The sequence below is a fragment of the Populus euphratica genome, unplaced genomic scaffold, assembly GCF_000495115.2.
Source record: "Populus euphratica unplaced genomic scaffold, PopEup_1.0 scaffold19.1, whole genome shotgun sequence".
Classification (NCBI taxonomy): Eukaryota; Viridiplantae; Streptophyta; class Magnoliopsida; order Malpighiales; family Salicaceae; genus Populus; species Populus euphratica.
Genome location: NW_011499853.1, coordinates 2,333,978 through 2,356,753, shown reverse-complemented (window position 1 = coordinate 2,356,753; position 22,776 = coordinate 2,333,978). Strand labels below are relative to the sequence as shown.

Genomic DNA, 22,776 nt, shown 5'->3' with positions numbered 1-22,776 from the left:
ATTTGGCTACAAAGTAATTCTATTGCATGATAACGTGCCATCAGTGCTAGTTTCTAGTGAGGGCATCACATGAATGATGCCTATAAATATTGCAACTCCAAACTTAATTACACATGCATATCATAAACTCCCAATCCCATTAAGGTTTGTTAAGGCATCCACAATCACTAGGTCGAGTGGGTGAAGATGGCAAAAATTGCCTTGGGATCTCGTCATGAGGCTGCTCAGCCTGACTGCCTCAAAGCCCTTGTAGTCGAGTTCGTTACCACCTTCCTCTTTGTTTTTGCTGGTGTTGGATCTGCCATGGCTGCTGGTACTTTCACTTAAATTTATGCCCCAACTCTCGTATTATTTCTTTCTTAATCTTCGTTGATAATCAAAGCCAGGATTTCAAATATAATGAAGGATTTTATGTTGTGTACTTTCTGTGAACAGATAAGCTAACAGGAGATGCTCTACTGGGCTTGTTTGTTGTGGCTGTGGCACATGCACTTGTTGTGGCGGTGATGATATCTGCTGGCCACATTTCCGGTGGTCATCTCAACCCAGCAGTGACTATTGGCCTTCTTTTTGGTGGTCATATTACTGTTGTCCGATCCATCCTCTACTGGATTGACCAATTGTTGGCATCTACAGCTGCTTGTCTCCTCCTCAAGTATCTCACCGGAGGATTGGTAAGGCAATTGGCTTGAGCCATAGACCTTAGGGATAACACATGTATGTTTTATAACATGTGCATATAATCATATATATGGCTGTTAAACCAGTTTGACTTAACAATTGACTTGAGAATTTATCAATTTAGGATCTAGATTGGTTCAGGTTAAAAAAAAATAATTAATTCACTCTATTAAAACCTGAATATTATTATGTCAAAATCCAAACCTTAACCTGCTAATTTTTTCTAGAAGTTTTATTGATCAAAACAATGCTATTCTGATAATTTTATTTTTTAAGGCCAACCCTCCAAATAAGCCTTGCCCCGTGCACTTAAGTTCAGTACGAATAGTGATATAATCCGTACAAAATCTGGAAAAATTGAAAAAACTTTGGATATATATATGTGTGTGTGTGTGTGTGAGAGTTGATTTCAGTTCTTTTCCCAGCAAAGTTGAGCTATACAATGAACTTTGTTCCTTTTGATTCTAGTCCTATCATGTGTAAACATATATATTTCAGTTCTTTTCCCAGCAAAGTTGAGCTATACAATGAACTTTGTTCCTTTTGATTCTAGTCCTAACATGTTTTAAAAATTAATTGTTGTGGCGTGTTTTTCAATCATTGTACTAGTATGGGAGCTTGCTGTCCCCTACCCCATATTTGTTTTTATATTTTTTGCTACTTTTTTTCTAATAATTAATTCACTACTGTTGGGTTTCTATTTTGTTTTTTGGCAGGCTACTCCAGTACATACACTTGCAAGTGGGATGGACTACCTTCAAGGAATAGTATGGGAGAGTGTACTGACTTTCTCCTTGCTGTTCACAGTCTATGCCACCATTGTCGACCCCAAGAAGGGATCCATTGATGGGCTAGGTCCAATGCTGACTGGATTTGTAGTAGGAGCCAACATCTTGGCTGGTGGTGCATTCTCTGGAGCATCAATGAACCCAGCACGATCATTTGGACCTGCTTTGGTTAGCTGGGACTGGACAGACCACTGGGTTTACTGGGTTGGACCCCTTATTGGTGGTGGACTCGCTGGGTTCATCTATGAAAATTTCTTCATCACAAGATCTCATCGTCCTCTTCCCAGCGAAGAAGAGCCTTTCTAAATCTCAAATTACCAAGTGATGATGGATATGGTGTCCCCTCTCTTTTATCAATGTTTTAAGTTTCTATATGTGGACTATGCGCCCTGTGATGCTACTGTGGTACTAATTTACTTCATGCATCTTAGTCTCTTTGTTTAGTTTTGTCAATTTTGTGAATTAATTAATCAATGATCGTAAGTGCTTGATTTTGTTATGTTATTAATTCTTAATATTTTTCCTTCTTCAATAATATTCGTAAGCAAGCAAGTAATTTCATTAAATAACCTGATAATTTTTTTTTTAAGAGTGTGTGAGCAGTGTTATTCAGTCAAATCCAGTTTAGTAAGTCGATTTAAGTCAAACCAAGTTTTAAAATCAATCAAGTAAAAACAAATATTAATTTTTAAAAAATTAAAATAATATTATTTTATTTAATTGAGGTAACATTAAGTTATATAAATTACTATAGGAGTTTAATAATTTGAGGCATAAAAACTATGGAATTAAGGGTGAGAAAAGCATCTAGTGACTTGTTAACCTGATTATAAATATTTTATAGAAAGATATACTAACTTTACATTTTTATTTTATTCTGCAAAACGCGTGCTTGTGTATATACGGGCAAAAAATCATTTTCAGCCCCTGTAAATTTCTATCTACGGCTACGTAATTTTTAAATCTCCTAATGTTATCACTTACATTCCAAAACAATACAACGCTATCACTGACCAATAAATAGAATACATTTCAAATTTTGATTTTTAATTTTTATAGTATTATATTCACTGTTACTAAACCCTGACCTGATAGGTTAATCTAATAGTTGGACCGATTCAGTCTTGTGAAAAAATTAGATGGTGCAACAACCCGACAAAACTTGCAGACTGACCTGATAGGTTAATCTAATGGTTGGACCGATTCAATCTTGTGAAAAAACTAGATGGTGCAACAACCCGACAAAACTTGGACGTCGACCTAGCGGGTCAATCCATGACTCAGATAAACCTGGATAAAACGCAATGTTTTTTTTTTTAAATGTGGTTTTTTTTCCAATATTTTTTTTTATATTTTTTTAGTTGGTTATTAATATTTTTTAAAGTTTATTATATAAATATTAAAAAAATAATTTATTTTTTCATGTGGAATTTGAAACTTTTTAATATATATATTTTATATTCACAAGAAAAAAGTTATGTTTTTTTAATGTAAAATTTAAAGTCTTTTCGTATATATATTCTATGCTTACAAAAAAAAATTATATTTTTTAATATGGTATAAAAAACTTTTTGATTTAAATATTTTAACTTAAAATAATAACATAATATTTTTTCAAGATCTGAAATCCTTTCATATATATACTCTATATTCACAAGAGAAAAGTTAGAATTTTTCAATATGAAATTTAAAACCCTTTGATATCTATACTTCATGTTTCCAAAAAAAAAATTATTTTTTTAATGTGAAATTTAAAACCTTTTCATATAAATACTCTATGTTCATAAGAAAAAAAAATTATATTTTTTTCAATCTATGATAAAAAATATTTTGGTTTAAATATATCAATTTAAAATGATAATATAGTATCTTTTTCAATGTGGGATTTGAAACCCTTTAATATGTATACTCTATATTCCCAAGAAAAAGTTGTTTTTTTAATGTGGGATTTAAAATGTTTTTGTATATATATTATATATTTACATGAAAAAATTATATTTTTTTAATGTGGGATAAAAAGGTTTTTGAAATATTTTTTTAAAATTTATTATTTGCAACATGTATAGTATATATTCAAATGATTTTTTTCTTAATTTTTTAATATAAAATATTAGAAATTTATATATATATATATATATATATATATATAATTTTCCGAGTTGATTTGAATTGATTCAAGTTGACCCATAAAACACGAAACTCAATCCTTGGCTGAGTCTGGGGTTAAGTCTGATAATTATGATTCTATTCCCTATTATATTATTTTTGAATTATACACGCGACAAGGTATGGTAATTTTCAATAAATCATTATTTTTATTTTAAAATATAAAAAAAATATAATTTTTAATGGTATTAAAATAAAAATTAGCAGCACAGATTGAATATATACAGAAACTCTGGATCTAATTATCCTTAAAAAAAAATTATATATGAGCATATATAATTATAACTTGAAATTTTTTTCTTATAATGTTCGTTCTGAATAAAGTTCAGTACCTTTACTTGAAACAATAAAGTTTAATTATTTATTATGATGCAGGTTGACAGACTTTTCAAGTAAAATAAAAGGAAATATTTTGGGTTTTAATTTTATGATATGTTAATTTGATTATATGATCAAATTAGAAATGACCGCATAAATTGAAAAGTGTAGAGAAGAAAAATAGATGCCGGATACTAATATTCAAGTTTTAATATTATGAAATTTCAAATGTATTTTTTGATTAAATTACTATTATTATTTAATTTTTTTATTTAAAATAGTACTTTGTTCAAATAATTAAATCTATTCATATTACATGAATAAACAAAGTATATAAATGTGAATAAAATTTTTATTCATGTTCTTATTAAATTTTAATTTTGAAAGAGTTTATTTCAATATTAAAATAGGTTGACAAAAAGAATAACACATACGAATATATATATATATATATATATAAAACAAAGAATTAAATTTATCAAAAAATCATTGTAATCTAAGAACCTCAAGAATGTTTTTTTTTTTTAAAAAAAAAACTCTAGCACATTTCTTTATTAAAAAAAAAAAACTCTAGCACATTTCTTTATATAAAAACTATTTAAGCTTTGAACTTGTAATGTTGACCTGTGATTAATTTATATCAAAATTTTTAATTTAATTAAAAATAATAAAAATGATTGAAAATCTCTCATATTATATTAAAAAGAAAACACGTATCTCAATCCAAAATTTTAATAACTATGAATGATGTCTTAAAACAATATTTACATTAACTATTATGACTTAATATAATAAATTTATGTGATTTTATTATTTTCTGATTTTAGCATTTTTTTTTTATTGATTTGGTTTTTTTAGCACTTTTATTGTTATGTTATTCAAAATGAAGTATAGATGAGGTAAGATATGTGTTCTAATATTTTTTTAGAATTCTTATTTTATATTATTAAGGATTTTATTTTATTCAGAAATATAAAATTAATAAAAATATAGGAATAAACAATTTTTTAAAATTAATATTTTCTTAAAAAAAATTCATCAATGTTGGTATTTTCTTTAAATAGAGATGAGGTTGGATTTAAAGAATATAAATCGAAGATAATCATAAAATCAATATTTAGAAGGAACAAAAACTGATATAAAAAGATAAGATCATACCAAGTTGAGTCTCACACAAAAACGCATGGTGATTTATGCGTGATTAGCATATTCCAATAGCTTTTTTATTAAAAAAATTAAAAAAAAATCAATGTGAAAATAACAAAATGATCCCAGGATTTTGATAATTACCTAAAAACCTATATGAAAGTGTAAAAATATCCCTAAATGCAAACATTATTTTTTTTGTTCTTTTTAAGATTAAATATGTATTTTAATTATATTACAAGATGTGAAAAACTAAAAAAATACCTTTTTCCTACATCCCAATATTTTTTTATTTATTATGGGATTAAAAAAGTATTTTTATTACTTAAAAGTTTATGAAAAATAAAAAAAACCATTAGTGAGCAACTCTAAATTTTATTGACCTAGAGGTAAAAATATATTTTTACTATTTAAAAAATATATAAAAAAACTTATATACATCCATACAATCTTTTAATGACAATAATCTAGTGAAAAAGGACGAAAGCACCCTAATAACGAAGGCTTCTTTTTATTTGTTTTTTCACTCAATAGCAAAATACTTTTTTTTTTTTAATAATGTACACTAATTTGTGTTTACTATTACAATGAAATTAATATTCCCTATATTTTTTTTTGTTATATGTATATTAACACACACACAAAAACTAAATTACATAGATGTTTTATTATAGTTCAATCCATAGTAAAATATATCTTAAGTTACGGTAAAATTACTATTTTATCATTAACTATTTTATTTATAAGACTTTGCTTGAGAGGTAAAATGGTTTTTATACACAATTAATTTATTATTATTTATTTATTTGAAGGCAACAATGTCTTTTTAATTTTACAAAGTACAATTACCTTATTGCCTTTAAAAAGTTAACAATATAAGCCTTTGATACAGGAACCTTATAGGATGAATGTCTTATTTTATCAGTTTGTTTCTTAGTTACTGCTAGTAATTTTATTTATTTATATATATAAATAATTATCAATTTATTTAATTAAATAATTATATATACCTTTTAATTTACACTTTAATTTTTTCATGTTAAAAAAACACTTTGAAACAACTTGCATATCTAATATTTTTTTTAAAAAAAATTATAACTCATAACGAAGCACAAATTAAATTCTATCTAGTGTGCGTGCATGTAACGACAAAACTAAGGGTAGGCAAGCAGGGCCGAGTCCTGCAAAATATTTTAAATATTTTTATTATTTAGTATTTAAATATAACAAGTAATATTTTTTTATTTTGAATAATTAAACTTTTTAAAAACAAATTATTATTTTATTAATTATTTTTTACTTTAAAACTATCTTTTCATGAAAGTTGAAAAAAAAAGACAAATAACCTTTTTCATTTTATTATCTTTCTTTGGTGTTTTTCTTTTTCTTTCTCTAGAGTCTTAACCAAAAAATATAATAATGCAAAAATATTAAAGCAAACTTATCAATTAATTTATTGTTCATGAAAACAAGATAAATAGTAACCCAAATTTTAAATCATTTTTTTATATTTATTAATAATTTGATGGGTTTTTTTTCTTGTTCTACTAGTTTTATTAATTTTTTTATTTTTTATTACAGTCGTCTTTTTTCTAATTAATTGGATACCCCCCCAAAAAAAAAAAAAACTGGAAAAAGAGAAATCAAATGCATGCCCAAAAACAGCTGTGGCTACAGAGAAAACAGCACATCAACTGAGTATAATATATATGAGAGGACACATGGTTACCAAGAAATGATAATGCAAGCATTAATATAGATGAGCGAGCTGTCGCAAATTGCACAATACAGGTGAATTTGATGGCTCAACAATTTGCAGACATCCACATCCATCTACAGGACCTCATAAAATTTGTTTTTAGTTGGTCTGTTCTGTTGGAGCATGGGGTATAAATAATTTACACACGTTTTCATCTGTCTTGAACCTACCACGATTATGACAGTACTGCACTATATATATATATATACTGGTCACATGCACTCCCCAGCAAATTAGAGAATGTTAAGAAGATATTTCGTCAGAATTTTAAGAAAATTTTGTAGATATTAGAAATTACCGATGAAATACCGTTATTAAAAAGTAGCTTGTCGGCTTTTTTTATTTTGCTGGCATTAGAAATTACTGACGAAATAAAAAATTTAAAAATTGAAATTGTTGATGGAATATTCCTTCCGTCATAAATTCTGTCGATGATTTTCATTTTTTTTTTTGTTAGTATGAATTTTAAGAAATTAACTCACACCATTTTTTAATATGCGACTGGTGATGGATTGTATTCACTTTGATGACATAAACACCAAAGCAAATCAAACCCATGCAAACCTACTTCCTACCATATTCAGCTTCTATTGTAATCATCAAGGATGAAGAGGGAAAGCTAAAGATGTATAATATACCTGTTTTAATGCAAGGAATCTAACCTATCAATTTCTTTGACGAAGATGAGTGTTGTTAATATTATAATTTATTTTTAGATTCTCGTGTAAAAAAATAATATTGTTTTTAGACAGCACTATTTCTTTTTCTTTTTCTCTTGGATGTGCAGCAAGTGAAGAGAAATTTTTGTTTTTTCTTTCTTGTTTCTTCCTCTTTCTCCCTCCCCACTTGCTCTGTTAAACCAAAACCCAACGCCACCAACACCACCTCCTCATGATGAGAAACTAGAAAGTTACGAGAATTAGTCTAAAATTTTAAAAATAAACAAAAATTATTTTATTTATCTTTTAATATCTAGAATACAACATCATATATAAGTTATATTTTAGATATTAAATTTTTTTATAAATATTAGAACGAATAGGTTTTTATATTATAAGATAAGAAATTCTTTACTAAAAAGAGCTTTTCTTGAACTTTAAACGAATCAATATGAATATTAAATTTTTTTATAAATATTAGAATGAATAGGTTTTAATATTATAAGATAAGAAATTCTTTACTGAGAAGGGCTTTTCTTGAACTTTAAACGAATCAATAATTTAAAAACATGACAAAACTTTAGATTTTTATCCAACAATAAAACAATATTGCAGTTTACCTTAGATAGAGTGTATTTGAAGTATTAATACCTTTTCTTTACATAATCAATTTTCGTATCTAATTTCTAGAACTAGTTAGAATTTCTAGTAATCAAAAATTAAGTGATGACTTTCATTTAATTTTTCACTAATAAAAGATAATAATTTCTTATCTTTTTATATTTATCGGAATAGATAAACATATTATATTTGAAAAGATGAATGATTACTGTGATACGATACACGGGATACGATACACGTGCGATAATTAACATGTAATTCTCCTTATCTTCTTATATTTATCAGAATATATAAACATATTATATCTGAAAAGATGAATGATTACTGTGATACAATACACGTGCGATAATTAACATGTAATTCTAGAATAAAAAACATACCAGGTAGAGAGAGGGAGGTTTTAGCAAAAAAAAAAAAAAAAGAGAGAGGAAGATGGGGGAGGTTTTATCTATAAAAAAAAAAAGAGAGGAAGATTTGTTGAGGTTGTATTTAAAAGAGTTGTCCGATTGGATTTAATTTTCTCTTGAAATCATTGATGGGATTTCTATTGGCTTTTCCATATATGATTTGATATATTAAAAATATTGATGAATTTTTTATTTAATTTTATTCTTGTTTTTATTAAAAATTATTAATGATTTTTTTTTTGTTTTATTAATTTTTTGGTGGCATCATTTACTTTCCAAGTTTGATGATGTTTGATGTAGTATACAGTAAAAAATGAGGATTTTCCAAGTTTTAAGGGTACAATCTTAGATTATTGAGAAAAATATGTTTTGATGTCTGTCGGAATTCAATAATTTTTAAATCTGTTCTGAAAATAAATGACAAAACTCTTTAAATAATGGCTAAACCAACCTAAATAATTAAAACTAAATTAAATAAAAAAATTTAAAACCTAACTAGAAAAGAAATATAAAAACAACTAGAAAAAAAACAAAAAATTCCAAAATAATATCTTTTGGATTTAATTTGATCACGAAAATGACCTAACTAATTACAACAAGTCAGCTCATTATAGAACCGAATCCGTAGATATGTGGGATTTTTTATGGCGTGTTCCTCAATCATTAAATGATTTATTTCAAGGCTTGGTTTATGGTAAATTTTAGAAAAGAGTATGGCAATAATTCTTCTGACAGGTTAGGAACAGATTTTTATTTGAAAAAATCAACCTGGATGGAGATTATGTTCTTTGTCTTTTCTTTCACAAGGCATCAACTTGGATCACCGGTAGAGGTATAGATATGTTACGAAACATGGAGCGTGTTATGCTTGGAGTAATAGGCGTCATTAACTATGAGGCTTCTTACTTCATTTTTCATTTCTCTGGTTTTCCATCCGCCATTGCCAACCTCATAAAAATTCTCGTCTTCCATTGAAAAGACAGATATATGCCAATGACATGTGCAGAAAGCAGTGGTCCGTCTGTATTTGAATTAAGTTCTCACAATCTGGATATGTAGGAATTAAAGCGATTTGTCACACAAATGGTAAGAGCATATATATATAATACTATATTCAGAATACGATATATGCTTCCACCTGCAGTGAGGTATACAGATTCTACATTGAAACATAATTTTCAATCTTTAATTTAATGATGATCATGATCTATTGAAAATAGTCTCCTTTGAGTTTCTTCTTTACCCATGAAGGAGACAGAACAGGACTCATCTCATATTCCATTACCTTTGACCTTGAATCACTGACTTCTCTATAATCCAAGTACCTTTTCTCTTCAGGCAAAACCTTAACCCTCCATACCTTAAAAGTTTGGTCCAAGCTTGCACTGTATACCAAAAACCCCATCACAACTTTTTCCATCTCCAAACAAGCAGCCAGGCACCTCACTGGTCCTCTATGCCCATCTAATACAGCTAGACATTCATGAAAATAACTTCCTTCTTCTCTCCTCCAAACCCTAATGGTTGTATCCTCTGAGCCACTAAATAGCAGCTTCTCTATAGCTACTAGGCAAAGAACTGCAAAACGATGGCCTTGTAAGAATCCACCATGGTTAAACCTACCAGAAAATTTCTCCTTCTCCCAAAAATTTATGGTACCATCCGATGACCCTGAGTAAAGAAAGCAATTGTTGAAATATGAGCTTAAGGCCAAGGCATTGACAGGTGATTGTTGGAATTTCAGTGTCATGGTTAGAGTATGAGAATTCTCTCTATATACTCTCCTCCATATTTTAACTGACCCGTCAACAGAGCAAGTGAAAACACACCCATCATCCTGGTTCACCAATAAAGCGTTGACACTATCTTCATGAGCCACAAAGGAATCTACACATTTTTTGTCAGAAACCCTCCAAACTTTAACTGTTTTGTCATATGATCCAGTGTATAAAAGTCCTTCTGCATGATAATAAGCCATGCAAGAAACACAATCCTTGTGTTGTTGTGTGTTAGGTCTGGGAAACATAAGAAATGAGCTTCTTTTAGGTAATGTAAGGACCTTTTTGGCTCTGAAATTATCTGAAACTGCGAAGTTCCAAATTCGAATTTTAAGGTCTTTATGTGCAGAGAAAAGAATATTACCATAAGCTAAAATGGCTCTTATCTCACCAGAACTCGCCTTAAGATAACCTCTTTCCATGCAATCCGGCTGCTTCCATGCACGAATACGGTTACTTTCAGAGCCGGTGAAGACTATTCCTTTTGAGACAGCAATAGAGTATATATTACCTTCATGTCGATGAAGCGAGGCTATGCAATGGTAGAGAAGAGAAGGTGATGGGGTATGATGAGGAGAGAGTGTCCACGGTGATTCTGGGCTAGATGGTGGCAATAGGGTAAGCTTGCTGGAATGAGTGGTAGAAGGCCTTGGAGGGCTAAACTGAAGCTCCTGGTCATTCATTTCTTGATAGGCCGCCATGTTAGCTGAAGTTTGAATAGGTGCATTCACCCTTCCATTAAATTGAATAGGCGCATTCTTGATAGGCCTTGGAGGGCTAAATTGAAGCTCTTGGTCATTCAGTTCTTGCGGTGCATTTCTCTCTTCAGTTATGAAGCTAAAGAGAGATTTCCTGCCATAGAAATCCATGGCAAAGAGTGTTTTCAAGAGGGATGGAATTGGTTATCAGACTTGGAGGCAGGGAGTTCTAGCTAAAGATTTAAGGACATGAGCTTGTGTATTTATGAAGATAGTGAAGTGGGTTTGACAACAAGTTTGTTCCCTCTCTTTCTCTTTATATGGAACCATTCACAGACAATTATAAGCAATTACAGGGAGCACTCACATCTATAAATTAAGTTCTAAATCAATAACGAGCTGGAGGACAGGACACTTCCTTTAATCAATCCAACAACCTGTTCCCGCTGTAATTTGAATGCTGCCAACATGCTTGCTTTAAATTGTATATCCGATAACGTTTTGAGTATTATCAACAACTGCAATTTTTTTAATTATATTTATATAACAGGAGAGGCCAGCTTATTTTTATTTTGCAGCTCAAAATCTGTTGAGCCTGCAACAAAGAAAAAAAAGGCATTGCAGGTGCTCAACGTATTATCTAATCGTTTTAACACGTTTTGTTATTTCCCAAGACATTGCTTTAAATTATTTATAAATAGATTTATTTATTGAATTCAACTCGTAGAGAGTTTCATATATTATAATTAAATTTATCTCTTTGATTTAAAAAAATTAAAAACAATTGCTAACTATTAAATCAAATTAGGATCGCACAAGCACTCAAAATTTATTGATTAATAAAAAGAAATATAAAATAGTAGCTATGGCTGTGGGAAATGGTCATGGGCGTAAATAAGACTGTTGAGATCATTAAATAGTGGGCCTTTACATTGGTTACACATTTATTAGCACATAATTTTGGTATTTATTTCGGTGAAACTATTAGGTAGGGGATGGATACATATATAGTGCGATTAGAATTTCTAAATTTGGATATTTGATTGAGATACATGTATATTTAGTTATTTGAAAGAATTTTTTTATTCAGTATTATAATATATTTGTTTTAGTTTTTCTATTTAAAATAAATAGTTTTTCTTATTTTATTTTATCTTCTATTCAGTATTATTAAGAACCTTTGTCATTCTTGGGCTTGCTGTTTGTCTTGGCACTTTTGGCTGCGTTGTCTGCCTAATTGCCTAGACTCAGCCTGCTCCTCGTTGGCACCTTTAGCCCTCTGGAGTTTCCCTTATTCATACAATTAATTAGTTATTGGCTTATAAAAAAAAAAAAACTCTAATTAAGCAAATCGTCCACGATCACAGGTTCCATTTCCAGATAATTCTATTAACACCATTGTTTAATGTCTGTACAGCAGCAGCTAGGTGATAAATAGAGAAATAAAACGAAGGGCAATTTAAGGCGGTGGTTGTGGTTGTTTGCATGGGAATTGTTCGAGCAGAAAACAAAAGGGGGAGGGCTCGCTGGTGGTGGTGAGTAAAGTGATAGATTTGGGAATGGGAAAACTGAATTCCAGCCTTTAGCTGTTTTGATATCCATGGAAATGATCCAGTGGAGTGTAGTTACAAAGCAGTTGAGCTCACTGATGATGGTGGGAGAGCTTGTAATAAAATTTTAAATATATCAAACAAAAAGGCCAGTGTTAGGGCTTGAAAGTAAGAGTAAAGAGAGAGACACTATTTTATGTCCTCAAACCCAAACTAGTATCTTTCTACAAAGGAACATTGTATTTAAACAAAATTGTTAAATCAATAATCAAATTGAAACAATCCCAAATTTTCCATTTAAAAGATAATTTGATATACAAGTTTTCTGAAAATATCATTAGACATAGATATGACAAGGACAAATGGACAAGTTTAAGAGATATGGAGGGGAGGCAAATGTCTAAAAAAAAACTTTTAAACCCTAAAAATAATGAGAGCTACTATGGTTTTTTTTTTTTAAAAAGAAAGTTAACAGGAAATTTAACTTCATTTGACTGGGTAAACCAATCCAATTCTTTATTGTTGACACAGAACAAACTAATTTCAACATATATATATGGAGGGTTCATAAAAAGACCTGCTCGTTGTATTTTTTCTGTTTCCCTTCGGGCGTTTCTAGCTTTTGCCAATGGCCAGAAAAACTACACGAGGCAGTATCATAAGGCCCAGTATCTAGCCCTGGACCAAATCTGACAAGCCATGTTAAAAAGTGAGCGAAGATCTAAAGATTAATGAAGCCCAGCAAACCGTCGAAGGCAAAAATGGAAACAAAATAAAATAAAAAAACAGATTGATCATGACGTTTGCGATTACGACCTCAGTTTATTATATGGTTCTTTATTGTTCATGTACTTATTAACATATTTACAACTTGAATGAGATAAGTTGATGGTTTAATCTTGTCTTGGGATCAATATTGTTTTGTTTCTGTTTTTATCCAAAAAAAACTATTTGAAGAATGGATATATTTTTAACATATTTAATTAAAAATATAAAATTAAAAAATTAGAAATAAGATAATAATTTTTTTATCTAAACTTCATAATATATTAAATCGATGTAAGACAGGCGTGTGATACAGGTTTGATATTGCTTTCAAGTTTAATATACTTGGCATTATCTATTCATTATCTTTAAATATATATGTATTTAATGAGATATCAAATTTAATTTATTTGAGATTAACTATTTATTAAGTTCAAATATATATAAGTTTGACAAGATATTAAACCCATCATTATTTATATTCTTATTTTACAAAATATTTATTACATATAATAACAAAGAACAAAGAACACTCTTGTTAAAACTTATTCTCTTATTTATTGTAATTTTTTTATTAAAAATTATTGATTTTATTATTAAAAATTTACTAAATCTCATAAAAAATGTTTTGTACATTGCGGATTTATCAAACTTTAGAAAAAGGAATATTAATATAAACATGAGATTATTTCCTATTCAAATATTTAAAAATTTTATTCTTAAACATATTAAATTTTAAAATATAATCACTTTTGTTAGTCAACAATGGATACAAATTAAAAGCAAATCCATGCACCTAAAATTGGTTATAAAACCTGTCCACTGGTTGGCGTTGAGTTTCTTTTTAAGTCGACTTTTTTTATTTGAATTAAGCCTTCAAATTAATTGATCCATTCTGGGTCGGAAAAAAAATAAAAAGAAAGTATAATTAGTTGACTTTACAGGCTGCAAGAATAGCTAATAAGTAACCGTTGAAAATCCTTAAATAGAAGGATCATGACAAATTTACAGGGCTGCATAGAGATATACTTAGATGATATAGATGAAAAAAAAAAATGGTTAAACTATTTTTTTTCCCTGTCAGATATTTTAAAATCCTTGTTAGAACTGGACCCTACAATTTTTTGCATTTTTCTTCACTGTTGTTTCGAGTTTTTAGCTACGATTAATGAAAATATTGATTACTTTTCCTAAATATTGAACCTTATTCAATAAGTAATTATTTAAGTTTTTCCACAATTAATGGCAATATTGGTTATTTTTCCTAATTATACTTTAATAAATTATTAATTTTTATTACACTTATACCACTTTTTTTTAAATAAAGTGAGTATGGTGGAAATACAAATTAATAAAAGTTATTTTTTATTCTCAAAATTTTTTAAAAGTTATTCTGCTATATACAAAACTATACATATAAGGCTTAGAACTTGTTTCTTCTTAGATTTTAATGCTGCATTATTTTGTTGCATTATATGTATGCATTGACCCGTTCTATTGTATCATATTTAACATTCTATAAGAAAATGAGTTTTCAACTGAGAAATAATAATAAAAAATAATTTACAAGTACTTGTCAATAGAAATTTTTTATAACAATGTTTTTGTACATTTCGTCATATTACTCTTGTTTTTGGCTAAATGGAAGGAATATTTGCATGTATTATTGCTCCAACTAGAGGTCTAGATAGTAATTCATGAAAATAATAAGTTATAATTAAATTCATACATTAATCTTAACTCTATAAAAAATAATGCTTATTGACTCCTAAAATTTTGTCTACAAAACTGTGAGATTCCAAGAACAAATTAATGCCAATTAACGATTGCAGGAATATGAAATTCAGAACTTTTGCGCTGTTTCACATCAATGATGATAGGCATGAACGAAATTTTTAAATTTCTTGATTTAACATAATTAGCAAACAGCTAAACGTGACAGTGTCATCACCAAGGTTTCATGTCATCAAATAACATGAAAGCTATTAGAAACGAGTGACAATTTACAAATTAAGCTGCTAAGATCAAAATCACACATTTGATGCTTGTCTTTCGTACTCTAATTGTCGTAAGTTTCTTTCTCGACCGGCAAACCATTGTATTGTTCGCCGTGATATTGGCAGCCAAAGCATCCTGATCCTCTCATCTTTTCCTCCATTCCTTGGGGATGCAGATTCTTTCATTTTTTTCTTTGCACTTAGCTGTCTGAACCTTGAAAAAATTGTGATCTCAGACATTGACCTCTTCCCCACAGGATTAAGCATATTTGACGAATTTAAGCTTGAGCTTGGAACAGAATTACTTCTGTCAACAGCAGCAAACTGGGGCTCGAACAATCTCTTTCTTTCTGTATCATCCTTAACCTTCTCTAAATTTTCAACCCTGGACAAGCCATTGTAGAATCTAGCACTACTTGATTTCATAGGAGAAAATCTATTGCTTGACATGACTCCAAGCATCTCAGTGTTCAGGGACAACAAATCTGAAGAATTAGCATCGCTCCATCGACTCTTGATAAGAACATCTGAAATGGTGATCTTGTGCATGAATTTATGAAAAAGTTTCTTGTTATCATCAGCGTTACCACCTGCTTGAACCAGCAACTCTTCCTTTTTGCTGTTGTCATTGCTAATTTGAAAGCTGCTTCCTGGGTTAAAACATGATGAAACTTGACGATCATGCTCTCTTTCGACAAAGATCTCAAGATTAGGATCCTCTGCTAGATTTGAAGGATTTTGCATGTGCCTCCAACTGCTTGAGTAAGTGAAGCTCTTGACATCGTTAGGATCTATCTTGTATCTGCAAAGAGGACAGCTAGAGTGACTCTTTAGCCATTGGTCTATGCAGTTCTCGTGAAATGCATGCTTGCACTTAGGCAACAGTCTGAGGACATCAGAATCTTCAAATTTTGATATGCAAACTGCACATTCTAGGCCTTCTTTTGAGCCCTTAAGTGAGGAAAACCTGAAAAAGGGCATGGAATTGATCACTTCTTCGCCAATCCCAGAAAACCTAGAACTTGATCGAATAAGTCCATGAAAATTCTGGCGATGGAGATAACGGCCTAAGAAATTATTTTGGTTTCTCCCGCAGAACTTTGCGTAGGCAAGTACGAAAAATGTTATAAACAGCATAGTCAAGACGATTCCGAGGATTAGTGGAAGGCCTCGATGGACTGGTTTGAGGGTAGCTGAATCCGAACGGGAAGTGATTTGGGCTTTGACATGGAAGAAGAGGGTAAGACTTATGATGAGAAGTAATCGATTCATAGAGATAGCAACACTCTATGCTGTCCAAGTTTCTGTATATAATGACAATTTGAAAGAACCAAGAAAATCCTCTAATTTATATAAGCAAAGGAATGGAGACTTTTGATCAAGTAAAGGTGTATGTTGAATACAACCTAAAGCTGAAAGCATTAAGGAAATTAAAACATAGTTCAAAATAAAAATAATAAATTCAAAAAATCCTATGAAAATAACAAAATTTCCCAAAAATCAACTTCTAGACCTAATTTTCAAATACAGCAATTCAATAAGCGATTGAATAATATATTATAGGAAAATTGCTCATAAAATCACCTAGAAAAAATTAAGATTGATCTAATAGTAAGATCTTTTATTATTTCTATTTTAATATGCTAACTTAGTCTAGTGTGACTCAACCTCTTTTTAAATCTAAATTTATCTCACTAATTTATAAAAATACATGTTAGGCTATCCATATAATTTATTTAGGCTAAATTTTTATTTAATTATGTTACATCTTTACTTGAATATTAAGAACCTCTAATTTTCACTGTCCGGATTATATTGATTTTGTTGAGGAGTGTGTGAGCAAGAGTATTGGTGACTTATTCTCTTTTCTTTTAAAAATACAACAAATTTTAAGTGTTGAAATTCTCCTTCTAAGTAAGAGTAAATTTTTTATGCTCATATTAAACTGATTTTCGATCATTTTTAATAAAAAAATATAGCAATAGATGTCACTTCAGATTTGACTCACATGAAATATGCCAAAGCAAAGCGTGTACAATGATCATTGAAGATAATAAAATACTTGTGTATATCCAGCTCTAGGGAATGGGAGAGGGTCTCTAAACGTCACAATGTATCGAATCAAGAGGAGCATCAATCTTCAAAGCACTATAGGAAATAGGTAATGTAGCCCATTTTGCAAGAGAACAACATTGACAAATAGTATTAAAGAAAATAGTTCTCACATTCATCTTAGTAGAAATATATTTGAATAAAGCAAGCATTCCAAACATTGAGGGTGAGAGCGGCCGAGATGAAGATATATAAAAATGGTGCCACAAATTTACTTCCTAAAAAAATTATCTGATGTTGATGGAGATAAGAAGCAATTTGATGGGAGCTTCTTGTTTATTGTGTCTGATGTTAATATGAATAGCCGTCCTTGTTTTTTGCCCCTTGCCCACCACTTTTCCAGGTTGTAGATCCTGGATAACACCGAAAGGACCAAAAGCAAATAAAAAATTACATTCAACAAGTTAACCAACTGAGATTAGATTGACAAGTAATTTAAGAACATAAAGAGTATGAGAAAAATTAGAGCTATTGAAAGATGTTCCATAAATATTTTTAAAAAATTTAAATTTTTTTATTTTTTATTTCAAATTAATATTTTTATATTATTTTAATATATTAATGTCAAAAATAATTTTTTTAAATTAAAAAAATATTATATTAATATATTTTTAAATAAAAAAATACTTTAAAAAATAACTATATTTGTTTTTCCAAGCGCACTTTTAAAATTACTTTAGATACCAACTCATGCAATTAGAAACAGCTGAATAAACCTATCAAGTTGTGGCTCAGTGGTTGTTGGGGCAATTCTCCTTTCTTTAAATTTTGGTTCGAGTCCCAATGAAAGTGGGGCTGGAGGGTTATTCCCTTCGTGTCTCTACTGGTTTCTCTCTGTGTGGTACGTCTGTCATCCCTGCGGTGCCTTACTTACTCATTAGGTTTGTAGGATATTCAGTGGGCTATGGGATTAATCGTGATACGTGTAAACTGACCTGAACACCCATATTAATAAAAAAGAAGAAAAAAGAAACGGCTGAATAATGAACAAAGATTAATGAGAAATTGATTTCTTACCTCTGATGCCAGAAGTAGGGATAATAGCAGAATCATTTATTGTACATCATTGCGAGAAAGGACCATGTGATTGGTTTAACTGGCTGTCCTTAATTTTGGGAGTCCAATGTGCTTAAAGTATAAAAACTCGCAGTCCAATAATATTATCGTAAAATGTTAGCACGAACAACTTCAAATTCTGGCGTAGCTTCATAAGAAATTCCATAGCTCTCTGGCTTTCATGGGTTTCTCAAAGGTTGTGAGAGAAGGAACACACAAGCACAAGATTAAAAAAATATTAATAAAATATTCTATTGGTATATATATAAAAAATTCTATTAATATTAAAAATTACTTAAGGAAATAGTTGTGAAAAGCTACTATCAGAAAATATTTTACTAACAAGAAAATTAATAAATAATAACAGGATGATCAATATAAAATATTCCACCAATAATGTTCGATGGAAACAACAATAAATGCAAAAACATTTTGCCATTTTTTTGCATTAGAAGTCCATCAGTAAAATAAGTTCTTGATGGAATCAGTGATAAAAATAAAATCCCTGGAGAGGAATTAACTAACTATATTATTCTGTTTGTAAATAAATATTGATTTTGTTTATTATTCTAACAGAAAATTCCATCAGCAATTTTGTCATTGAGTTCCTAAACATTATGTAAATTTTACCAAAAGTTACAGAATGAGTGCAAACATCCCATTGGATTTACTTATAAAAATGGTAATGAAATTGCCTTTTTGTCTGTGATTTCATTGAAGATTGCAAATTTTTTTATTATTTTGTTTGTTATGATCCACAAGCTAACAATTATTTGCTCACGATTATAAATCCATCACCACAACAAAAAAAACATTTTAAAAAATTAACTTATAAAATTTTCATAATGAATAAATAATGTTAATGAATTAAACATACCTCTGGGTTTTCATAGTTAGAAGATTTTAAGTACCAAATTCATATAAATAGCACATAACAATGAGATAGATAAAACTCCATACAAAAAAATAAAAAAAATAAAAATGAACATTAAAAGATACCGTAGGAGGCCATTCAAATCCCAATTAAAAAATAATCAAATAAGTAATGTGAAGTGTGTGTGTTGGATACATCACATTGGAGCTGCTGAATGTGGAGGCGGAGGGAAGAAAAAAAATGTTGAACCATCTTAATTAAGCATAATACATCCTTTTTTTTTTTAAAGGTTTGTGCACTCATTTTCTCCATTTCAGTAGCCATTCGTTCTTGAACCTCTTCTGCATAATCTCATCAAATTCCTATAATAAATAGCTTAGGCTGAAATATGGTATGCCTAAGGTTAAAACAGCACGACCCATCCTTAATTTTTGAACCGAGTTGTTACCAATTTTGAGGCCTTACATAAACAAAAAATGCAAAAATACAAAAAAATTAAAAAAATATTGGAAGAAAAAAATATATAAGTAAAAAAAATATATTAGAATGCTCAGGAAATTACTAAATACTGGTTGGTTGATGAAAATCAAAATATACAAAATTAAAAAATTTAACATATATTTTTAACTGATAAAAATCTTATTAAATTAGACAGTCACAATTAAGTTTAAGGTAAAAACCCAATGCTTCACACTGACCCAATTGAAAGCTAAATCAGTAACATACAAAAGCTAAAAGCATCGGTGACGGGATCAACATCCTTCCAAGAGGACCACTCTAGTTGTTTAAAGATCTTATGCTTCATAACATACAGCTAAATAAAGCCCCTCAAAAGCATCTCCATCTGAATCTAAAAAATCCTCTAGTTAAGACAAAGTTTGCTAGAACACGACTTTTTTTCTTTTTAATTAGAAAAAAAGGGTCCTTGATTTATCCTAATTCGTAAGGAATCTCGAATTGAGTCTGATTTGGACGGTTATAAATAATCCCATTTAAAATCTAATCTTATTTGATAAAAAATTTTAGCCTGTATTTATTTACAAAACTGATTTTTTTGTATATGTAAATAGTAATATATATATGTGAATAGTATGGTGAACAATGTTGCATGTGAACAAAATAAATCAAACTCAACTATCTAGGTGGTAGCCAAGTGGTAAGGATTTGGGATCAAGGGGTTTGCTCCCTCTGTGGTTTTAGGTTCGAGTCCTTGGTTGCTCATATGATGGCCACTGGAGACTTACATGGTCGTTAACTTCAGGGCCCGTGAGATTAGTTGTGGTGCGCACAAGCTGGCCCGGACACCCACGTTAATCTAAAAAAAAAAAAAATCAAACTCTAATACCACTATTAAGATCTTAGCATGCAAAACATTAGTATACAACTCAAAAAAATATAATAAAATAAAAAATTAAACAGATAAAAATTTACATGGTTCATTTAAATTTGGTTATGTCCACAAACAAGTATAAATTTTTTTTACTATATAATGCAAGAATTATAATTACTCAGGAGAAAAAAATAAAAATCTTTCTATTAATAAAAATAAACTTTTAACATATTTTTTTACAAATACCTTATAATTTGTATAAGAGTTTTTTTTATTCACTCTACTTTTCTTTCACTTCTATTTATAGGCTGAGCAACCAATTAGTCTTCCTCCCAATTTTCTAAGTCAGGCACCGAATGCATTTATGATAGAAGCTTTCGATGCCTTTCATTTAAGTCAACAAATTAATGCAGCTGCATGTTAAACATGTAGCCTTATAATAATGAATTTGATTGTTAGATTAAGCTACGCTTTTGCTAGAAAATCCTAGAAACCATTTCTTTTATAGTGTTAAATTTCTGTAACCATCTTAGGCCAGTACAACATCCAAATTACGCTAAAAAGTTATTCTTTGAAATTAATTATATCCTTCAAGTTAATTTAGGATTTCTTTTCGAGATTAGTCTAGGATTTCTTTTCAAGTTTAGTCGAAGAAACTTCATGTTAACCTTTTGAATTTAATTTGTTATTGTTGTTATTGTCGGGGGCGTAGATAGATGTATTTTACATGGAAAATCAAAATTAATATAATAATATATATTATTAAAAATCTTATTTATTTAAATTAAAAAATAGAAAATAATAGAAAATTTTAAAATATTTTGCCGGCCCGAGTTCCTACTTACCTCCCCTGGTTCTGTCCCTGGTTGTTGTTGATTATGTCCATGATACTGTTGAATGTAATTTGGAGACGTTACCGATCTTAGATGGTTACAAAATTTAACTGCATAAGAAAATCTTATCTCAATTAAATTAAATTGTATGATAGAAAGCTATGTTTGATATCGTAAGATTACGCCTCTGACCAAAATACACGGGATGATATGGAATCTTAAATTTCTTGTTATATGGAGCAAAGGTCTGCTTCTCCCGCGTCAGGATGGCTAGTAAAAGGGCGATCTCACGCACCATTAACATCCCAGTAATCAAGGCTTTCTAAGGTAGATATGTCAACCTCTTGAAGCAGGTAATTGGGATAAGTTGCATAAAGCTTCCCGGAATGCCGGAAAATGTTGAGATTTTGATATTGTTTAGCCAGTGTATCAAGCCTCAACCACAGAGAGATTTTACATAAGTTTCAGGCCTGTTAAGTAGGAAGCAGCTTCACATTTATATAGAACCAAAATCATCAATTCCCCGTTAAAGATAGAAGAAGTCAAATATACCGCATTGATAAGATTTGATGCTAAAACAGCTCAAGAATCTCCTTCCCTGTTTGGCAGAAAAACTGGCCTGTCCCTTTCTTTCTCTATCTTGAAGGTTTCAAGATCATATCCTGAGGGATTAGTTAAAAATCTTCCTGACATGTTTTGATTATATCGAAAACTTTGACCATTTAACTCTCCCTCCGCCGGGCATATTAATTTGTTCATATGTTTTAAAAATACAATACAATACAATGGATATGCATATGTTATAAATTATTTAAAATGTTTTTCTAGATTTATTTATCACTATTTTTTTTTTCAAATGTTGTTATCTGAAGTGACAGTAAAATTAATTTTATTTACAAGTCTAAACCTACTGATCACTCCCATGTTACAAATTACCTGAGAAATCTAAATAAATTGAGAAAAAAAATTAATCCATGTACTCGTACAAAAATGTTTTTAAAAAAAAAAGAGAAGAAAAGGGAAAGGAATCCATATATACCATGTTCAATTATTCATAGATTTGGATTTGATGATTAATTGGAGATCAATTTATAAAGTGCACCACGTATGGTTTCATCAATGGAGATAATCTTCATAAAATCACATGAAAGATTCCTATCAATCACTCGTTATTCCATTATGAAACATGCAACGTTTCAATCAAGCTGAAAATAACAATTATATACATCAATAAACCA

The 22,776-nt window shown here is 29.5% G+C and overlaps 3 protein-coding genes across 3 annotated transcripts; 1 reads left to right on the top strand and 2 right to left on the bottom strand.

The window, feature by feature from the left end:
- Positions 1-102: 102 nt before the first annotated feature.
- TIP4;1 (tonoplast intrinsic protein 4;1) lies at positions 103-1,977 on the top strand. Its single transcript, XM_011021322.1, has 3 exons — positions 103-313; positions 436-674; positions 1,398-1,977. Exons 1-3 carry the CDS (start codon positions 187-189, stop codon positions 1,773-1,775), a joined length of 744 nt encoding a protein of 247 aa, XP_011019624.1. The 5' UTR covers positions 103-186; the 3' UTR covers positions 1,776-1,977.
- Positions 1,978-9,622: 7,645 nt separating this feature from the next.
- On the bottom strand, positions 9,623-11,371 carry LOC105122288 (myosin heavy chain kinase B-like). The gene has a single exon (XM_011021321.1). The coding sequence runs from the start codon at positions 11,190-11,192 to the stop codon at positions 9,753-9,755; it is 1,440 nt and encodes a 479-aa protein (XP_011019623.1). The 5' UTR covers positions 11,193-11,371; the 3' UTR covers positions 9,623-9,752.
- A 3,995-nt stretch (positions 11,372-15,366) lies between these two features.
- Positions 15,367-16,605, bottom strand: LOC105122417 (putative RING-H2 finger protein ATL12). The gene has a single exon (XM_011021508.1). It carries the CDS (start codon positions 16,603-16,605, stop codon positions 15,367-15,369), a length of 1,239 nt encoding a protein of 412 aa, XP_011019810.1.
- Positions 16,606-22,776: the final 6,171 nt, after the last annotated feature.

Bases quoted from the DNA above. Each gene is read 5' to 3' on its own strand.
- LOC105122288 (XM_011021321.1), bottom strand. From the start codon at position 11,192: ATGGATTTCTATGGCAGGAAATCTCTCTTTAGCTTCATAACTGAAGAG.
- LOC105122417 (XM_011021508.1), bottom strand. From the start codon at position 16,605: ATGAATCGATTACTTCTCATCATAAGTCTTACCCTCTTCTTCCATGTC.